This window comes from Zootermopsis nevadensis, unplaced genomic scaffold, assembly GCF_977971745.1.
Source record: "Zootermopsis nevadensis isolate Lab colony 2312 unplaced genomic scaffold, Znev_1.0 Znev_ptg000050l, whole genome shotgun sequence".
NCBI lineage: Eukaryota > Metazoa > Arthropoda > Insecta > Blattodea > Termopsidae > Zootermopsis > Zootermopsis nevadensis.
This window is the reverse complement of record NW_028259182.1, coordinates 3,960,863-3,976,304: the sequence shown is the minus strand read 5'-3', so window position 1 is coordinate 3,976,304 and position 15,442 is coordinate 3,960,863. Positions and strand designations below refer to the sequence as shown.

Sequence of the window (15,442 nt, the reverse complement as noted above, 5' to 3'; positions counted from 1 at the left end):
CAAGCATAATAGATTTATACAGAAAATATAAACAGTCTTAGGATAAGGTAATGAATTTCTGTTATGATGACCAAGTGCTCAGAAATTACAATCCCCGCTACTTCTAAGAACCAGTGCTGCCGTCGTTGGAAATGCGCAGAACGCGATTTGTCACACTGCAACTTGTGCAAGGTGGTGGAGTTGAAAGTGTGGGAAGGTAAATGTTGAAACCCTTGGCATTATAAGTTTCAAACTTGAAAATAATGTATTTGAGAAACATAGTTTGTAAAATTGCACACTCTTGCGTTATACAATCATGTGTTGAAGTATTGTATTTAAAAGACTTGGGTTTGAAATTCGTTTGACGTATTTATGTAGACTGTCATATATCCAAACATAACTGCATGCACAATAGTATACAGAGTTCTGAACAACGCAGGTGTGCATAGTGAGTCAGAACTTTGGTTTTCACGTAGAAATTGTTTTAAATATCGTCAGTGTGTGTGTTGAGTGCAGTATGAAATAACAGCTGATAGTATATGTTGTAGGAAAAGTATTAAATTATTCTTTAATAATTGCAGATTACCAGATATTTCGTATCCAGAAAGGTAATACACACAAGCCACGTTGGATTGTTTTTGGAAGCTTTATATAGTAGTGATTAGGTTCTATAGACGCAGAATCAAGAAAAGCAAGGAATTCATACACAACCTAACCAAGATGCCAACACAGCTTTCTGCAGATGCAGAGGTTCCAGAAATCAGAGTGAAAACTGCCTATAATGAGTATGTATGTCTTATGATATTCATTCCTAATAAGAGTAACTGCAATTACGAACCAAGAGGAAACTATTACTTTGCTTTATATTTGTATCATGAAATCAAAGTTATGTGGAACATGATAGGTTATGAAGTAACCGTAGTATGATTTGTGTATTACCTCAAAAGTCAGAATGCTGCTGTTAAAGGATGATTTTACATTATTGTATTCAGCATACCTTTGCTTATGAGATTTTTTAATTAAGTAAAACCAAACGAAGTTTGTAAGTCAGCACCATTTTTGGAACAGAATTGTGTAGTAATAGGAGAGGTTCAGGAACTTGCCAGTGATAAATGTTTGACTGATACATGGAAATTAGCTGACAGTATTAACTTCGGTACAGAGTTTCAAAGCTGAAGGGTTGTGTACTAGCAGTGTAATGGTCATGTGGTTAGCACTTCTGTTTTGTATACAGTAAGTCCTGGGTCAAATGTCAGCCCATCGACCAGGCATCCTGACTGAGGGTTTTTGTCAGTCTGTCCAGGCAAATGCCTGTGTGATAGGCCTACTTCAAATTAGGCCATGACCATTTCCTTCCATATCATTTGATGCAATAATGTGAGTTACTGAAGGATCGTTACATAACCAAAAAAATACTTGCCACTGTTTGAAAAATACATTGTGTACCTGATAAACCTAAAATAATATAAAATCTGATACAGTGTACTTGGTTTTAAATGTGTATCAGATATTTCTCAAGCAATGGACCCACTTACCAAGTTGTTGATCCATTTCTATATAATGGATCATCTGCTGTCACAAACGTTTAGAGAAATATCAATAGTTACTGTAAAAATGAGGTACGCAAATAGTGAAAAATACATTTGTAAAATGTGGATATTACATTTGAGTTTACCCTTTGCAATCTTGTTAAGTTCCTACCATCAGCATGACTAACAGAAGATCACAGTCTGTTCTAACCATTACTGTGAAAACCTAAAATTATATATTAATTGTCCCAATTTGATATGTGCTAGACATTCAGTATGTCAGAAAATCTCTTGCTAAGAATTATGTTCAGAATTATGAAGGTGGTCGTCAGATAAACTTCTATGTTGTCTCGGGTATTGAAAACCTGTTTTACTGAAAGATTTTCCAGAAGATGGATAACTGATTATTATAATTTTATTTTATAATGTTTATTCTGTGTAGACACATGGAGTGATTTAAATTAAAATAGCATTCATAAATGGGATTTGACATCGAAGTATTTCTTGAATTTTTTTGCAGGAAAGTGATGATTACATACGTCGATCCACATGTCACTGTGGAGCAGTTGTGTCAAGAAATGAGGGATATTTGCTGTTTTCCTCCAGATCAAGTTTTCACCATGAAATGGGTAGATGAGGAAGGTGAGTGCATTATGGTATTTTCCATATTAACGTGTCTGCCTGCCAAATTTATTTTTCTCTGCGAAACTGTCACATTATAAGATTGATGAATGCGTGTCAAGGTTCGTATATCCAAGATGTAACATGTAAATGGGTTCGTACTTAGCGAGATCATACGGACAAAATGCTGACTCAAAATATGCATCAGTATTGAAGAGTTTGGAAGGTTTCTTTATTTTCATCGTGGCCTATTTACGAGCATGAGGCAGGTTAGCTCAGTCAGTAAAGTGACTGGGCATGGACTGGATTTATGACAGGTTTTTGATTCCCTGCGGAGATAAGATATTTATCTTCGTCAGTACTTAAAGCCTGGTTCTAGGATCGAATGATACGATGGGCTGTGTCTGTGGTGATAAAGCAGCCACAGCATGAAGTTGACCACTCGTCTCCAAATATCGCTGAAATTATTAATGCACGACGCTTTACCTCGATGGGTCCAGTACACCTTCATGACGTGATGCTGCAAAGATACATCTGATACATTATTGGTATCGGAGGTTTGAGTGGATTTTATTTTTAACTATTTCGAGTCAATATAACTGTTCGTGAAATTTAAATTGGAATTTGTTAAATTTCTCAAAAATGTCTCAACGCACACTGTGCAACAAGAACGAAGTGCGCAAAATTTTATAAGTCTGAAATGAGAGTGATACAGATGTCCAGTCATTTGCGATATCATTTTGTCTCTTTGCGGCTTTACCTTTCGTTAATTACAATTAGTGATTGATTTATACCAGCAGAGACATTTTATCCATGGCAACAATTAATGTCAGCGATGTTCTTCCGGGTCGTGGCGCCACGTAGACTTGTCTGTAGATATCGTTTTGGAGGAACATGCTGTCCCCATCTTCAGGGCTGAAGCCCTGAACAACATTATCTTCCTCATCACCGTGGAAACATTGAATCTCACAATTTATGTCAGACTTTGTTTTCAGGTGATCCATGTACAATCTCGACTCAGATGGAACTGGACGAGGCCATTCGTCTGTATGAGGTCAACAGGGATTCGGAACTCACCATACACGGTGAGTAGAAGTTTACGTTTTTTTTAGATTTTGCCGTGTTTTTGTGGTGTTGTCTGTAGAGGAATGTCAGTTTTGGTGTTGAAATTGAGTACGCTCTGCCGTATTTCAGCATAATTATAGGTTATGTAGGCGACTGTTCGGTGCCTCGGGAACCTGATTATTAATCCGTCGAAAATCAACGTCTTGGTAAAACACCTGTGACTGAACTGTCGGAATGAATCCCATTCGTAATGTGGGAAGTTTTTGCAGATGTATTATGACTTTTTTCTTTGCTGATTTTGTTTCATAACATCGTCATGGCATGTGTTAATAAATGTTAACAGTTGAGGAAGTTTGGACAATTATTTGAGGTTAAGACCTTCAAGCTGTATGTTTCTCCAAAACAAGTTGCTATAAGATGTCGTGTAATTCAATTAAGCTTGGAAGTCTTATATATGAGAAGTTTTTATATATTTAGGGATGTTTTCGATTGGTGAATCCAGGTCTTTGTGCCTGGAAGACACAGAATAGTAGGTCGGAATCTTGGAACCAGCCCCACTTTGTATAAGGTACTGTAGGCTTCATAAGTGGCAGCCAAGTACCAGAATAATGTCGAGAGCTATGGAGGTTTCCAGTTTATTTGTTTCACAACAAATGTATAATTTATAGCGGATTGCTTTCTGCCGTAATTGTCGGAAGATGGTTTGTACGTTCCCATTCAACTCCCACATTTAACAGGTGATAATTAATGAAAATGTGCTATCACGGTTACGTACAGTTTAGATGTAATTGTAGGCGTTACCGTCGACCATCTATTACATCAAAGGATGGAAATTGAAGTAGACGCGGGAGATGACGCTTTCTTAGTTTTAAAGCCGGTGTTTTAATGAAGCTATTTTTATTGCCTGAAGACGTTGCGGCTATCATTCCTGACATTTGTGCACGTGGAACAAATTTCTGAGGTAATAGTTATCATTACAATATGTGTTGGTCATTTCCCACGTTCTTATGCTGATCCGGAGCTTTGAACTGGTTCGGCAAAGCCATTTCCATCACATTTTTAATATTTTATGCCTTTCATTCCAACTTCATGGTGTGTTGGTTAGTAATTCTGCTTCATATTCAGGCAGCCCCCAATTCTGAATCTTGGTCATCAGCCGTGGGTCATATTACTGAGATTTCCGTGGTTTTCTCAGTACCTTCAGGTCAGTGCTGTCGAGTGAAGTAGCATAGGCGTGACGAGTCTGACTCCTATGCAGGAGGTATTCTGTTCAAATCCAGGTCTAGGACCTCAAGTTTCTTCAGCAGAATATAGAACACGACCACTGCCTCTATGAACATGCATTATTTACTTCTGCTGCAAATTCGAGAGGTCCTGGGTTCAAATATCGGTCCGACCTCCAGGCAGATGTCGTGATAGCATTTTAAATTCGGCCACGGCCGCTTCCTTCCACAGTCTGTTATTGTTATAACCGTTCTATTATTCGACGCTACGCGATCTGAGGCGTTGAATAGGCCACGAATTGAAGTTTAAAATCGTAATGTGTCATTGTACATAATATGACCGACGCAGTAGAAAAATGGCCGCTACTCTGCTCCAAAAATGAGCCTTTGCATTTGGTTTCTAATACTATAAACGACACCCTCACACCCCCACATCTTTCTTTCGCGTGAGCATAAAGATTTTCAGAGCTGGAAGCCAGACGCTTCGCTTGAGTTGCAAGGTTTGTACGAGAGATTGTCGCCATTTGTAGTCACGAGGGCGGAACCGGAAGTCGCCTATTAGCTACCACAGCTGCTCAGGCCTGGCGTGGCATCTGACGGAATAATGTTGAGTCATTTCTTGGCTTAATGACGTCTAATTGAACATTTCATGCTACGTGTGTGTGTGTGTCCGCCCTTCCATGTAACGCGTGAGATACATTGTTAAGAACTATCGAGTGTTTTTGACCGTATTTATTCAGCGTTTGAGAATAAAAGCGAAAGTACCAGCTGTTTGAGCAAATTCCTCAACAATAGAAACTGCATTTCCCGTTATCGTTTCTTTAAAAGAAAACAAACAAAACAAGTATGATTTTTTTTATTACTACTGTATTAAGAGCAGAAAATCGACCTCTTAACGTAAAATTATTAGGTCTGTAGGTGTAGATCGGAAGACAGCATATCTAATTATGTCTTTTATGGATTATAGTTATTTAACAACGCTTTTTAAAGTAGTCTTGACTATATAGATTCAGTTAAAGGAATGGTATATATGAGGGCTTGGACTTAATGTTTGTGACTCAAGGCTGGAGCCGTTAGCGGGCTTTTGTGAGCGCGATAATGAATTTCTGCCTTTCACAAATTCGGGGAATTTCTTGATTAGCTGGGCGACCATCATCTTCTCAAGACGCACACCAATTCGTGCAGTTATTGGTTTGCAGTTCGTGGTGAACAAGAGTTCTGTAAATAATGTGGCTTGTAAGGGGTGTGCAAAAGTAGGAGGGAACAGAAGAGTGACGAAACAGGGCTGAACAAGATCTCGCTGCAGATAATTAATTTTAATTGTTTATAAATGACGAAAGATGTGTTTTTTTTGCACCGATATTTTCAAAAAAAATTACCACTTTGTTTGTTTTTCCGACAATAATTTGAATGGAGTTGGAAACGAAGTGGGCACAGTCCTGTTTCAAACGGGATACAGGGAGGATAATCTAATCAATATCCTTTCATGTCCTGTGGGGCTCTTCAAACCCCTTTAAGACGATTGTATAAGCCCGGCTGCATTCGTTCCATCAAAATGCCCTGGGTTACAGAATAACTGCAAAATATTTGTTTGTAAAATTCAACACGACTTAGAAGTCGTAAATTAAAATGTAATATTCTTAATCTTAGGGTTATTTTAAACACACTGTATCAACTACACAGTGTATAAGCATTGAATGAAATGTGATAATACTGAATGGTATGACAGGGGCTTGGAAGGAGAGGCCTGTGACATGTTTAAAGGTTTTTTTCTGTGATGTGCCTGAGGAAATCCATGAAAATGTCTGGATAACCTGTAACCTGGCTGGGATTGTGATACCTCTCGAATACACATATAGAATGTTGCCCCTACACCAACGTGCTCGAAAGGATAATATTAAAAACATACCGATAGAAGTGGATTGAACTGGCTGAGGATAGCCGTCGTTTGCTGTAACAATATACTGGTTTATTATTCAGTGTATTGCTAAATTGCGACCAAGGTTACGAAGTTTCATGACGAAGTTTGGAGGGTAATAGATTTAGGGAGTTCTGTAATTTAATTAATCATTTTCTATTGCCTTCTGTCTAAAACTTTGTACGTGAACGTACAGAAGCCGATAATTTTCCTCAGTTGTGTTGTTAACGATGCAAAATGTGCTCTCTGGCTCGAAGAAACGGCCTAGGAATGTGGAAATGAAGATAGGATGCCTTCGTTTCCCTTCTTATTCGTACATAATTGAATTTGTGCCAGTTCGTAGCCTTGCGCGTCACTTAGAGGTAGTGATGATTGTCCTCAGAATTATTATCGCCGTGATCATATCATCAGTCATTTTCTGCGGACGTATTTGGGTTCCATCTTTCTAGAGGTCGCCCAATTTTTTGGGCTAATCTTAAAACCCCTGATATCACGTACAGAAGTTGGATAATCTCAGGCGGGATCTATGGGAGATAGGAGTTGAAGGAGACTGGATTTTGTTGGCCTAGGACAGGGTCCGGTGGTGGGCTTTGGTTAAGTCGGTGATGAACCATCGGGTACCGTAAGCCATCTAGTTGGTTGGGTCCACTATTTGGGAAGCCTGAGGGGAAGAACCGCTGGGGAGACCTAGACGTAGATGGAGGATAATCTCAGGCGGGATCTATGGGAGATAGGAGTTGAAGGAGACTGGATTTTGTTGGCCTAGGACAGGGTCCGGTGGAGGGCTTTGGTTGGTTCGGTGATGAACCTTCGGGTTCCGTAAGCCATTTAGTTGGTTGGGTCCACTATTTGGGAAACCTGAGGGGAAGAGACCTCTGGAGAGACCTAGACGTAGATGGGAGGATAATCTCAGGCGGGATCTATGGGAGATAGGAGTTGAAGGAGACTGGATTTTGTTGGCCCAGGACAGGGTCCGGTGGAGGGCTTTGGTTAATTCGGTGATGAACCTTCGGGTTCCCTAAGCGATGTAGTTAATTATGACAAAAGAGTTTATTAAATTATAAAAAAAAGCTTACGTCATTGTGAAATGGCTGACTTATACAAGAGTTACAACCCAGGAAAGATGTTTCATAGGTTCTTGCTGCCTCTATCATCAGGGCTATGATAGAGACAGCAGGGACCTCTAAAACGTCGGTAAACTTCTAGCAGACTACCCGGAAGACAGTCATCTTCATATTCAGCACCATGAGAACCTCAGATCATACAAGTAATAAGAAATAAATAGTCAATTTATTGTGGTAAAAGTGATTGGTTATTCAACTTTTATTGTATAGGCTAATGGTTTTGGCTCTTTGACCTTGCAGAACTTTGAAAAATATGTTTACAAGAGACGAAGAACATGAAATCGAATGTTTACTCGCGAAAAAACCGAAGATAACTGACAGAGATTACGTTCGATTATCCAAATCGATTTCTGGCGATATCGTAGTTTGTCCATCGATATGGTTAGTCGATTGATTCTTTAGCTATTTAACGACTGTTCTAATTTTTTTTACAGTAACTTTAAAAAAAAAGCAAAACACTGCATGAAGTTCCAGTATTGAATTCAGACAGCTTCTGTGCTGTTATCTTCTCGAATTCTTCACTCTGTTGCTAGGAAACGTAGCGGCCACTGACAGTAATCGATAGACATTACTTGCGAGAATGATTATACCTCCTCGCCGTTAGATGTCATCTTGTTTGTTGAACGATTTGAGGTGAGTCCGAAGATGGCTGTATTCTGAGTTGTACCAGCGTGTAGTCTAGTACACTTTTACCAACGTTTCAGAGGTCCTTACTGCCTCCATCATCAGGGCGAGATTATTATTTTTTACTTCGCAAATGAAACCTAACGTTACCTAACCCAACCTGACCACACCAAAGGAAACCTAAATTAACGCATCACAACCAAATCGTCTGTTCGGGGACGAACCTCTGTCCGTCCATTTTCATTTAGTGAAGTCAAATTCGGGTTGTGTTCCCATTTTTGTGATTTCAGCAACGATCCTGCTTCGTAATCGGGAGGTCCCGGGTTCAGATCTCGGCCTGGAGACCGGTTATCCTTATTGGAGTTTTTCGTGGTGTTCCTCACTTCCTACAGGCAAATTTCGGGATATTGCCTTAAATCAGGCCACGACCGCTTCCTTCTACACTCTTTCCAATTCACTGTCATCGTCTCTCATTCGACGATATATTAGTCTGAGCTGCTGAAAAGTGTCTTTAAATAAACTATAGATAAATAAATAAATAAATTGATTCAGCATCTCTGACGGCCTTGAGACGTAGCCGAATGACAGTAAAAATAGTTTTTGTTCTGGGGAAACATGAAGAATATCTGCATATGTGAACGAGGCACTTAGTTGCCAATTAGATAAATTGTTTGCGTGGCAATGAACTGGATGGAACTGGCTAGTGTCCAGTGCTCGATCCACAGCGTTCCTTCGAGTCCTGTGTTGTGTTATTCAATTATTCCAGCTCTTAACGTTCGCAGTGCTGTGGAATCACCCCCTGAGAATTCCACTGTAGTCCCTCAGGGGATAAATAATGGAGCATCGTCGAGGCATTTGGTCACGTGCGATGTATGTCGGCCCTTCTCGGCTCTTCTCGGATCTATGCTGTGAACGCGGTTTCGAAAAAACTGCCGACTTTATTTTATCAAATTTATAACTTGTGTTGGGCAAGGCCGTGGTCTAGGCAACACGGAGTTTTCCTCCGTGGCATCCCAACAATTACTCCATTCACACACAGAAGAAGGCAATGGCAAACCACTTCTGGATCATCTGCCAAGAACGTATATGAACAGGTCCCAGTCCGAGAAAAGGATGGAAGGATCCTGTTCATATGGACCTGTCGTCATAAATTTACTGTAGAGTGTATTATCTATTTTTGGTGTACGATTAAAATTATGATTGGCTGAATATGTAGCTCGCATTGTAGAGTCAATAAATAGGGCTGCTGAAGTTTTGTTTTATAAATTTTTAAGCGATGAGATCACTTGAGATTTGTACATGGAAGGACAGTTGGTTTTCAAATAAATATTAAAGATGTGGGTTTTAAAGACTTGAACGGGATTGAAATGGCTGTCTTCCGGGTTGTACCGCCTTGTAGTCGGGTAGTTTATCAAGGAACATCCAGAAGACTATAATTTTCATACTCGACGCCTTGAGAACCTGAAATGTTACCAAGGAATCATCGTTTTCTGTGGAAATACTCTGTCACTCGGCGTTACTGCGTGCTGTGATTTGCGTGTGTGAGTTGTCCCTGGCGATGCATTATGAAGGACGTGGTGATTGGCGGCGGACAGAGTGCACAAGTCGCTTGTTAACACAGTCTAGATTCGTTCACCGTCTATGGTCTGTGTTGTACGAACAGGACAGTGGATTTATTTGGCTTAGGAATCTTTTGAAAGTGTGATATATTCTTGTGCCATATTACAAGACAATCTTCATTCATTTCGCCTCTGATGTCTGCAAAGTCGTGTTGTGACGTCAGCTTGAAACAAACACGGGATGTCTTCGCACAGATCAAGCGGACGGAAATTGTATCACGTACCATATAAAACACTCCTCGTTGGTGTTCTGACAGTTTAAGTGTCCAGATTTTTTTTTTTTTTTGGGGGGGGGGGGTCTCTCGAGCGTTGCTTAGCATTGTGCTATGTAGGTAGTGGTATTGCAGTGTGCTGTTTTACAACCAAGGAATCTTATCGAATGTCTGAAATTTCGACCAAACCGTTGATTAAAACGGTTGAAGGTAATCGACGAAGTAAGTGAAGTCGCTTTGGTATGATTTTTGAAGCATTTTATGTTCTTAGCTTGTATTTTTCTTGTATTTATTAGTGTAAGTACCTGCTTCATTATAAAAGTTCCTAACACGTATTTTTGAAACTTATTTTCTTACGAGTTAAAAGTTAATTTTACATTGTATTGTGCACAGATAACCTTTAAAATTCAATACTTAACGTTTAATAACCACTGTTTTATATCGTAGATTAGAAGTCGTAATTCTGCGGCTTTAATAAAAAAAAGTAGGATTGAGGAACACAACGGAATGTTGCGATGCGAGAAGAGGTCTCAGGTGTTTGTAAACAATGTTAGTGAAAATCTTTGGAGCAGTGTTTTATAAGAAGGCCACCTTATGCCGTTAAGTACCAGCTGATAACAAGGAATGCGTACACAGTTTCGGTGGGGAACTTTGGAAGACCTTGAGGGAAATGGGAGGTTAGCACAAAGATGCATCTCAAAGGGTGTTGGGTTTTGATGAAACGGTGATGGAACTTTCTCAGTAATGAGTCCAGTGGCGGGTTTTTACTGCTTTAAAAGTCAGTAATGTTGCATTTTGTATTTATGTGTTTCGTATGATTTTCACTGTAAACAGAGATTATTTCCTTAAACAGCGTAAACCAGCTGATCTATGTAATGGTTAAGAGTTGTGTTTTCTTTGCGGTACGGACTGAATTCTTAAATATTTCGACGAACTTCGGCTTCAAAGGGTTAACCAGTTGATATTTTTAATAGTAAAGAGTTGTGTTTTCTTTGCGGTACGGACTGAATTCTTAAATATTTCGACGAACTTCGGCTTTAAAGGGTTAACCAGTTGATATTTTTAATGGTAAAGAGTTATGTTTTCTTTGCGGTACGGACTGAATTCTTAAATATTTCGACGAACTTCGGCTTTAAAGGGTTAACCAGTTGATCTTTTTAATGGTAAAGAGTTGTGTTTTCTTTGCGGTACGGACTGAATTCTTAAATATTTCGACGAACTTCGGCTTTAAAGGGTTAACCAGTTGATATTTTTAATGGTAAAGAGTTATGTTTTCTTTGCGGTACGGACTGAATTCTTAAATATTTCGACGAACTTCGGCTTTAAAGGGTTAACCAGTTGATATTTTTAATGGTAAAGAGTTATGTTTTCTTTGCGGTACGGACTGAATTCTTAAATATTTCGACGAACTTCGGCTTTAAAGGGTTAACCAGTTGATCTTTTTAATGGTAAAGAGTTGTGTTTTCTTTGCGGTACGGACTGAATTCTTAAATATTTCGACGAACTTCGGCTTTAAAGGGTTAACCAGTTGATATTTTTAATGGTAAAGAGTTGTGTTTTCTTTGCGGTACGGACTGAATTCTTAAATATTTCGACGAACTTCGGCTTTAAAGGGTTAACCAGTTGATATTTGTAATGGTGAAGTGTAGTGTTTTCTTTGCGGTACGGACTGAATTCTCAAATATTATTTAGACGATCTTCGTCTTCAAATAGTTAACGGTGCTTAAATTTTCGTTTAACATGTTTTTTTCTTCCTGTAACTGGATTTACGTGCTGGAATGTGAGTGTGTTCGCTCGTTTCAGAACGAAGTTTCACACCCGTCTAATACAAAAGGTACTGTTTAGAAGGTGTGTTTTGTACGTGCTGCTGTATAGGAGAGGGCCCAGCAACGCGACTCTCAACTATACTGTGACGTATTCTACCGTAGTGTACCACAGACGGATCTCAGTCACTGTAGCGAGATCATGTTAGCTATTGCCAGTTGGGAGTCTGCAACAGCTGATAGGTCGAGTTTACTGACTTCACTCCATGCCACGTGACCGGTTACCGTTTGTTCACTGCAGTACTTACCGAGATGCTGTGTGGGAAGGTTTGGAACCTGCCCAGACTTTGTGCCATGTACGAAGAAAGGTTTTCGTAATGTGTGTGTGTGTACAATTGGTTTCAGACACGTGTGAATTGTTTCTCGTAGCAAAACGTGATTTTGTTTTCGTGTGATCTGTTTCGACAGCGGACAGAATATCTTTGCATTCACACGTGTCTCTGATTTTGAGTGTCGTTTGAAACATACGAATATAGGCCCGTGTTCTGTAACCAATGGACACATGTGAAGTAATTTTGGGGAAAAAAAAGGCTTTTCAAAACGGTGAATACGTATTAATTTGAGATTTATTTACTTTGTAGTGGATGCAATTCAGCCAGGCTCATTGTGATGTTCAGATGCCGATAATTTAATACAGAAGTCCTTTATGAATTTTTAGTTTATAGAATGAAGTGTTTTTCAGTAATATTAATATCTGGGATTTAACGGAAGTTTAAGATTTTCGGGTCGCGAGACCACTGTTTTTTTATTGGCTGTTATTGGGAATAAAATCGAATGGTGTCCATATCACGGTCTAATCAATGCATGTCTTAACAACAACGTCACTTTTGTATCTTTTAGTATGTCTGCAATGTCTGTTAGCAGAAGCGAGTAATTGATAGCTGTTTACATCATTTTTGAAATGCGGGATTTTTTAAAAAAAATATTTTACCTTTTCGATATTGCTTTCGAATAGTCCCGAGCGATTCCAAAATAAAATTTAATTATCTGCTCCTGAATTGGATACAAGTGTCGCAGAAAACTCTTAAAATGTTCATTTGTAGGTTTTGTTAGTTTTGAAGTGTTATTTTTTCCGTTATATCAGTGGTGAAAATTAAACTCTGTATTTTAAAGCCGTTCCTCAAACATTTCTTTTATAACCACTTCAACTAAACCGTTTACAGAACGCTGACTTAGATTTGTACTGCAAATAAAACTTAAGTGCGCAGATAGTTGTCACTTTACCTCTCGTCATGATGTGACGTCGTTCTGTCGTTTAGGGATCTCGTTCACCTTTCTGTGTTTCCGCTGTGTGATTTCCGTCTGTTCCACGTGTTGGCATTTTGCTGATTCCGAATCCAGAATATCGCCGAAGAGCTTCGCGTTTTTGGTACGAGAAGGAACTTCACACTTCACACACTTCAGTATCGCCGACGCTGTTGAAGAAGAAAGTTGTTGGAAAAGGTGAAAAATACGAGAACAGTGCACACAGCTAAGGGCAGAGGAGAGAGGGTCTCCAACTAGCAGGTTTGTGAGCGACGGCTGGCAATGTGGACGTTCTGTTTCTGTAACTCGGATATTTTCCATGGTCTTCTTTGGTTTTTAAGCTGATTACAGCATTCACAGAACTCAAGGAACCTCCTTCGTCCAAAATCCACTCCTGTTCACAGGTCATGGTTACTTTCTTGTTTCATCTAACGCTCTGTAACACGTTCAAGTGAAATTTTTTTCACGAGGTGTTCTGATAATCATTTGCTCTGTCAGGACGTAGCTTACGATTATTGCAGTGAATTTTCTTAGGAAATACATTATCTGTATTATCGTATATCAAATCTAAAACTTCTTGACGATGGTGAAGAGTCAATTGAATAAAAATTTACTTGGATATTATCCATCGTCTAGTAAATATAAAACGTAAAACGACGTTTCGGAGATGGGACTCTATCTCCGTCTTCAGGTTCTGAAGAGTCATTTGAATAAAAATTTCCTTGGATATTATCCATCGTCTAGTAAATATAAAACGTAAAACGACGTTTCGGAGATGGGACTCTATCTCCGTCTTCAGGTTCTGAAGAGTCATTTGAATAAAAATTTCCTTGGATATTATCCATCGTCTAGTAAATATAAAACGTAAAACGACGTTTCGGAGTTGGGACTCTATCTCCGTCTTCAGGTTCTGAAGAGTCATTTGAATAAAAATTTACTTGGATATTATCCATCGTCTAGTAAATATAAAACGTAAAACGACGTTTCGGAGATGGGACTCTATCTCCGTCTTCAGGTTCTGAAGAGTCATTTGAATAAAAATTTACTTGGATATTATCCATCGTCTAGTAAATATAAAACGTAAAACGACGTTTCGGAGATGGGACTCTATCTCCGTCTTCAGGTTCTGAAGAGTCATTTGAATAAAAATTTCCTTGGATATTATCCATCGTCTAGTAAATATAAAACGTAAAACGACGTTTCGGAGATGGGACTCTATCTCCGTCTTCAGGTTCTGAAGAGTCATTTGAATAAAAATTTACTTGGATATTATCCATCGTCTAGTAATAAAACGTAAAAAAATACTAATCCCTATCTCCCGGAGATAGGGATTAGCTCTATCTAGTGGGCCCAACTGAGTAGGAACCTGAAGACGGAGATAGAGCCCCATCTCCGAAACGTCGTTTTACTTTTTTTTTACGTTTTATTACTAGACGATGGATAATATCCAAGTAAATTTTTATTCAATTGACTGTATTATCGTGTATAATCCTTTCGAAAGTCTTTAGCATGAAAATGTATGTAATAACCTAACCTCGGCCTATCAGCTGCTTCAGTTTTGAGCAGAAGACCAAGGGTTTGAAGTAGTCTGCCTCCATCATAAGGGAATGATCTTCAAGGACATAATTCCCTGAATGTAAGGGCAGAGAACCTTCCGGAACGTTGGACTTGTACATAATTGATTTGTCGAAGACTATGAGTATTTTGAGTTTTTTTTTACACTAGGGTCAATTTAACCCCCCCCCCCAAAAAAATATAGTCCGGATATTAAACCAAATTTTAACAACATTTAATTCATGCCAATTTTGCTATAAATTAACATATTATAGGTGTTGTCTGGGGAGAGTACTATGGTCGTATTCTTAAGACGTGAACTTTTGTTTTTATGGGTGGAATAATATTAGTGAGAGCACATGAAACACAGCCCGTGCTTTTGTAAATATACGTACTTTTTAATTTTTCGTTTCTGAAATACGAAGTTTTCTTTCGACCGAACAGTTATCATCAAATATTTTGATTCCTCTGTAATCTGATGTTTTTGTAAACGTCTCTGTATTTATTTTAATTTGGATGCGTATATTAAATATTTCGCCGGTGGGAGAGACTAGTTGGCAGTGCGAGGATAATATTAAAATATGTCTGACGAGAGGGTGATACATGAACTGGACTGAAGTATTTGGCGATACTCGGTTCGAATAGTTTCGGCTGCTCTGACTGAAGTTTCAGTGGTTTTACTCAGTCTCTCCGTGCGAATATTTGGATAATACTTCGAAATGGACCACGAATGATCCATTCAAAATCGTAATGTATTCAGTGCTCGTAATTATCTTATTTTCATTCAACTCTGTAATCATACAACCTCAGCGGTTGAGGCAGCATCGTTAAATAAACTAGGAATGAAATTCAAGAACTGTGTTTTCCTTTGTAAGGTTTCGCTGTAGCTGGTGCCGTTGGAATCTG

General features: G+C 38.9%; 1 protein-coding gene across 1 annotated transcript in view; it reads left to right on the top strand.

Moving 5' to 3' along the window:
• The first annotated feature begins 99 nt into the window (after positions 1-99).
• Positions 100-15,442, top strand: part of aPKC (protein kinase C iota type) — a 191,760-nt gene continuing 176,417 nt past the window's right edge. The window contains exons 1-4 of the mRNA XM_087361038.1: positions 100-196; positions 561-764; positions 2,029-2,150; positions 3,125-3,214. Of these exons, the coding sequence (XP_087217164.1) occupies positions 700-764; positions 2,029-2,150; positions 3,125-3,214 (277 nt within the window). The 5' untranslated portion in view covers positions 100-196; positions 561-699. The remainder of the gene's footprint in view (positions 197-560; positions 765-2,028; positions 2,151-3,124; positions 3,215-15,442) is intronic.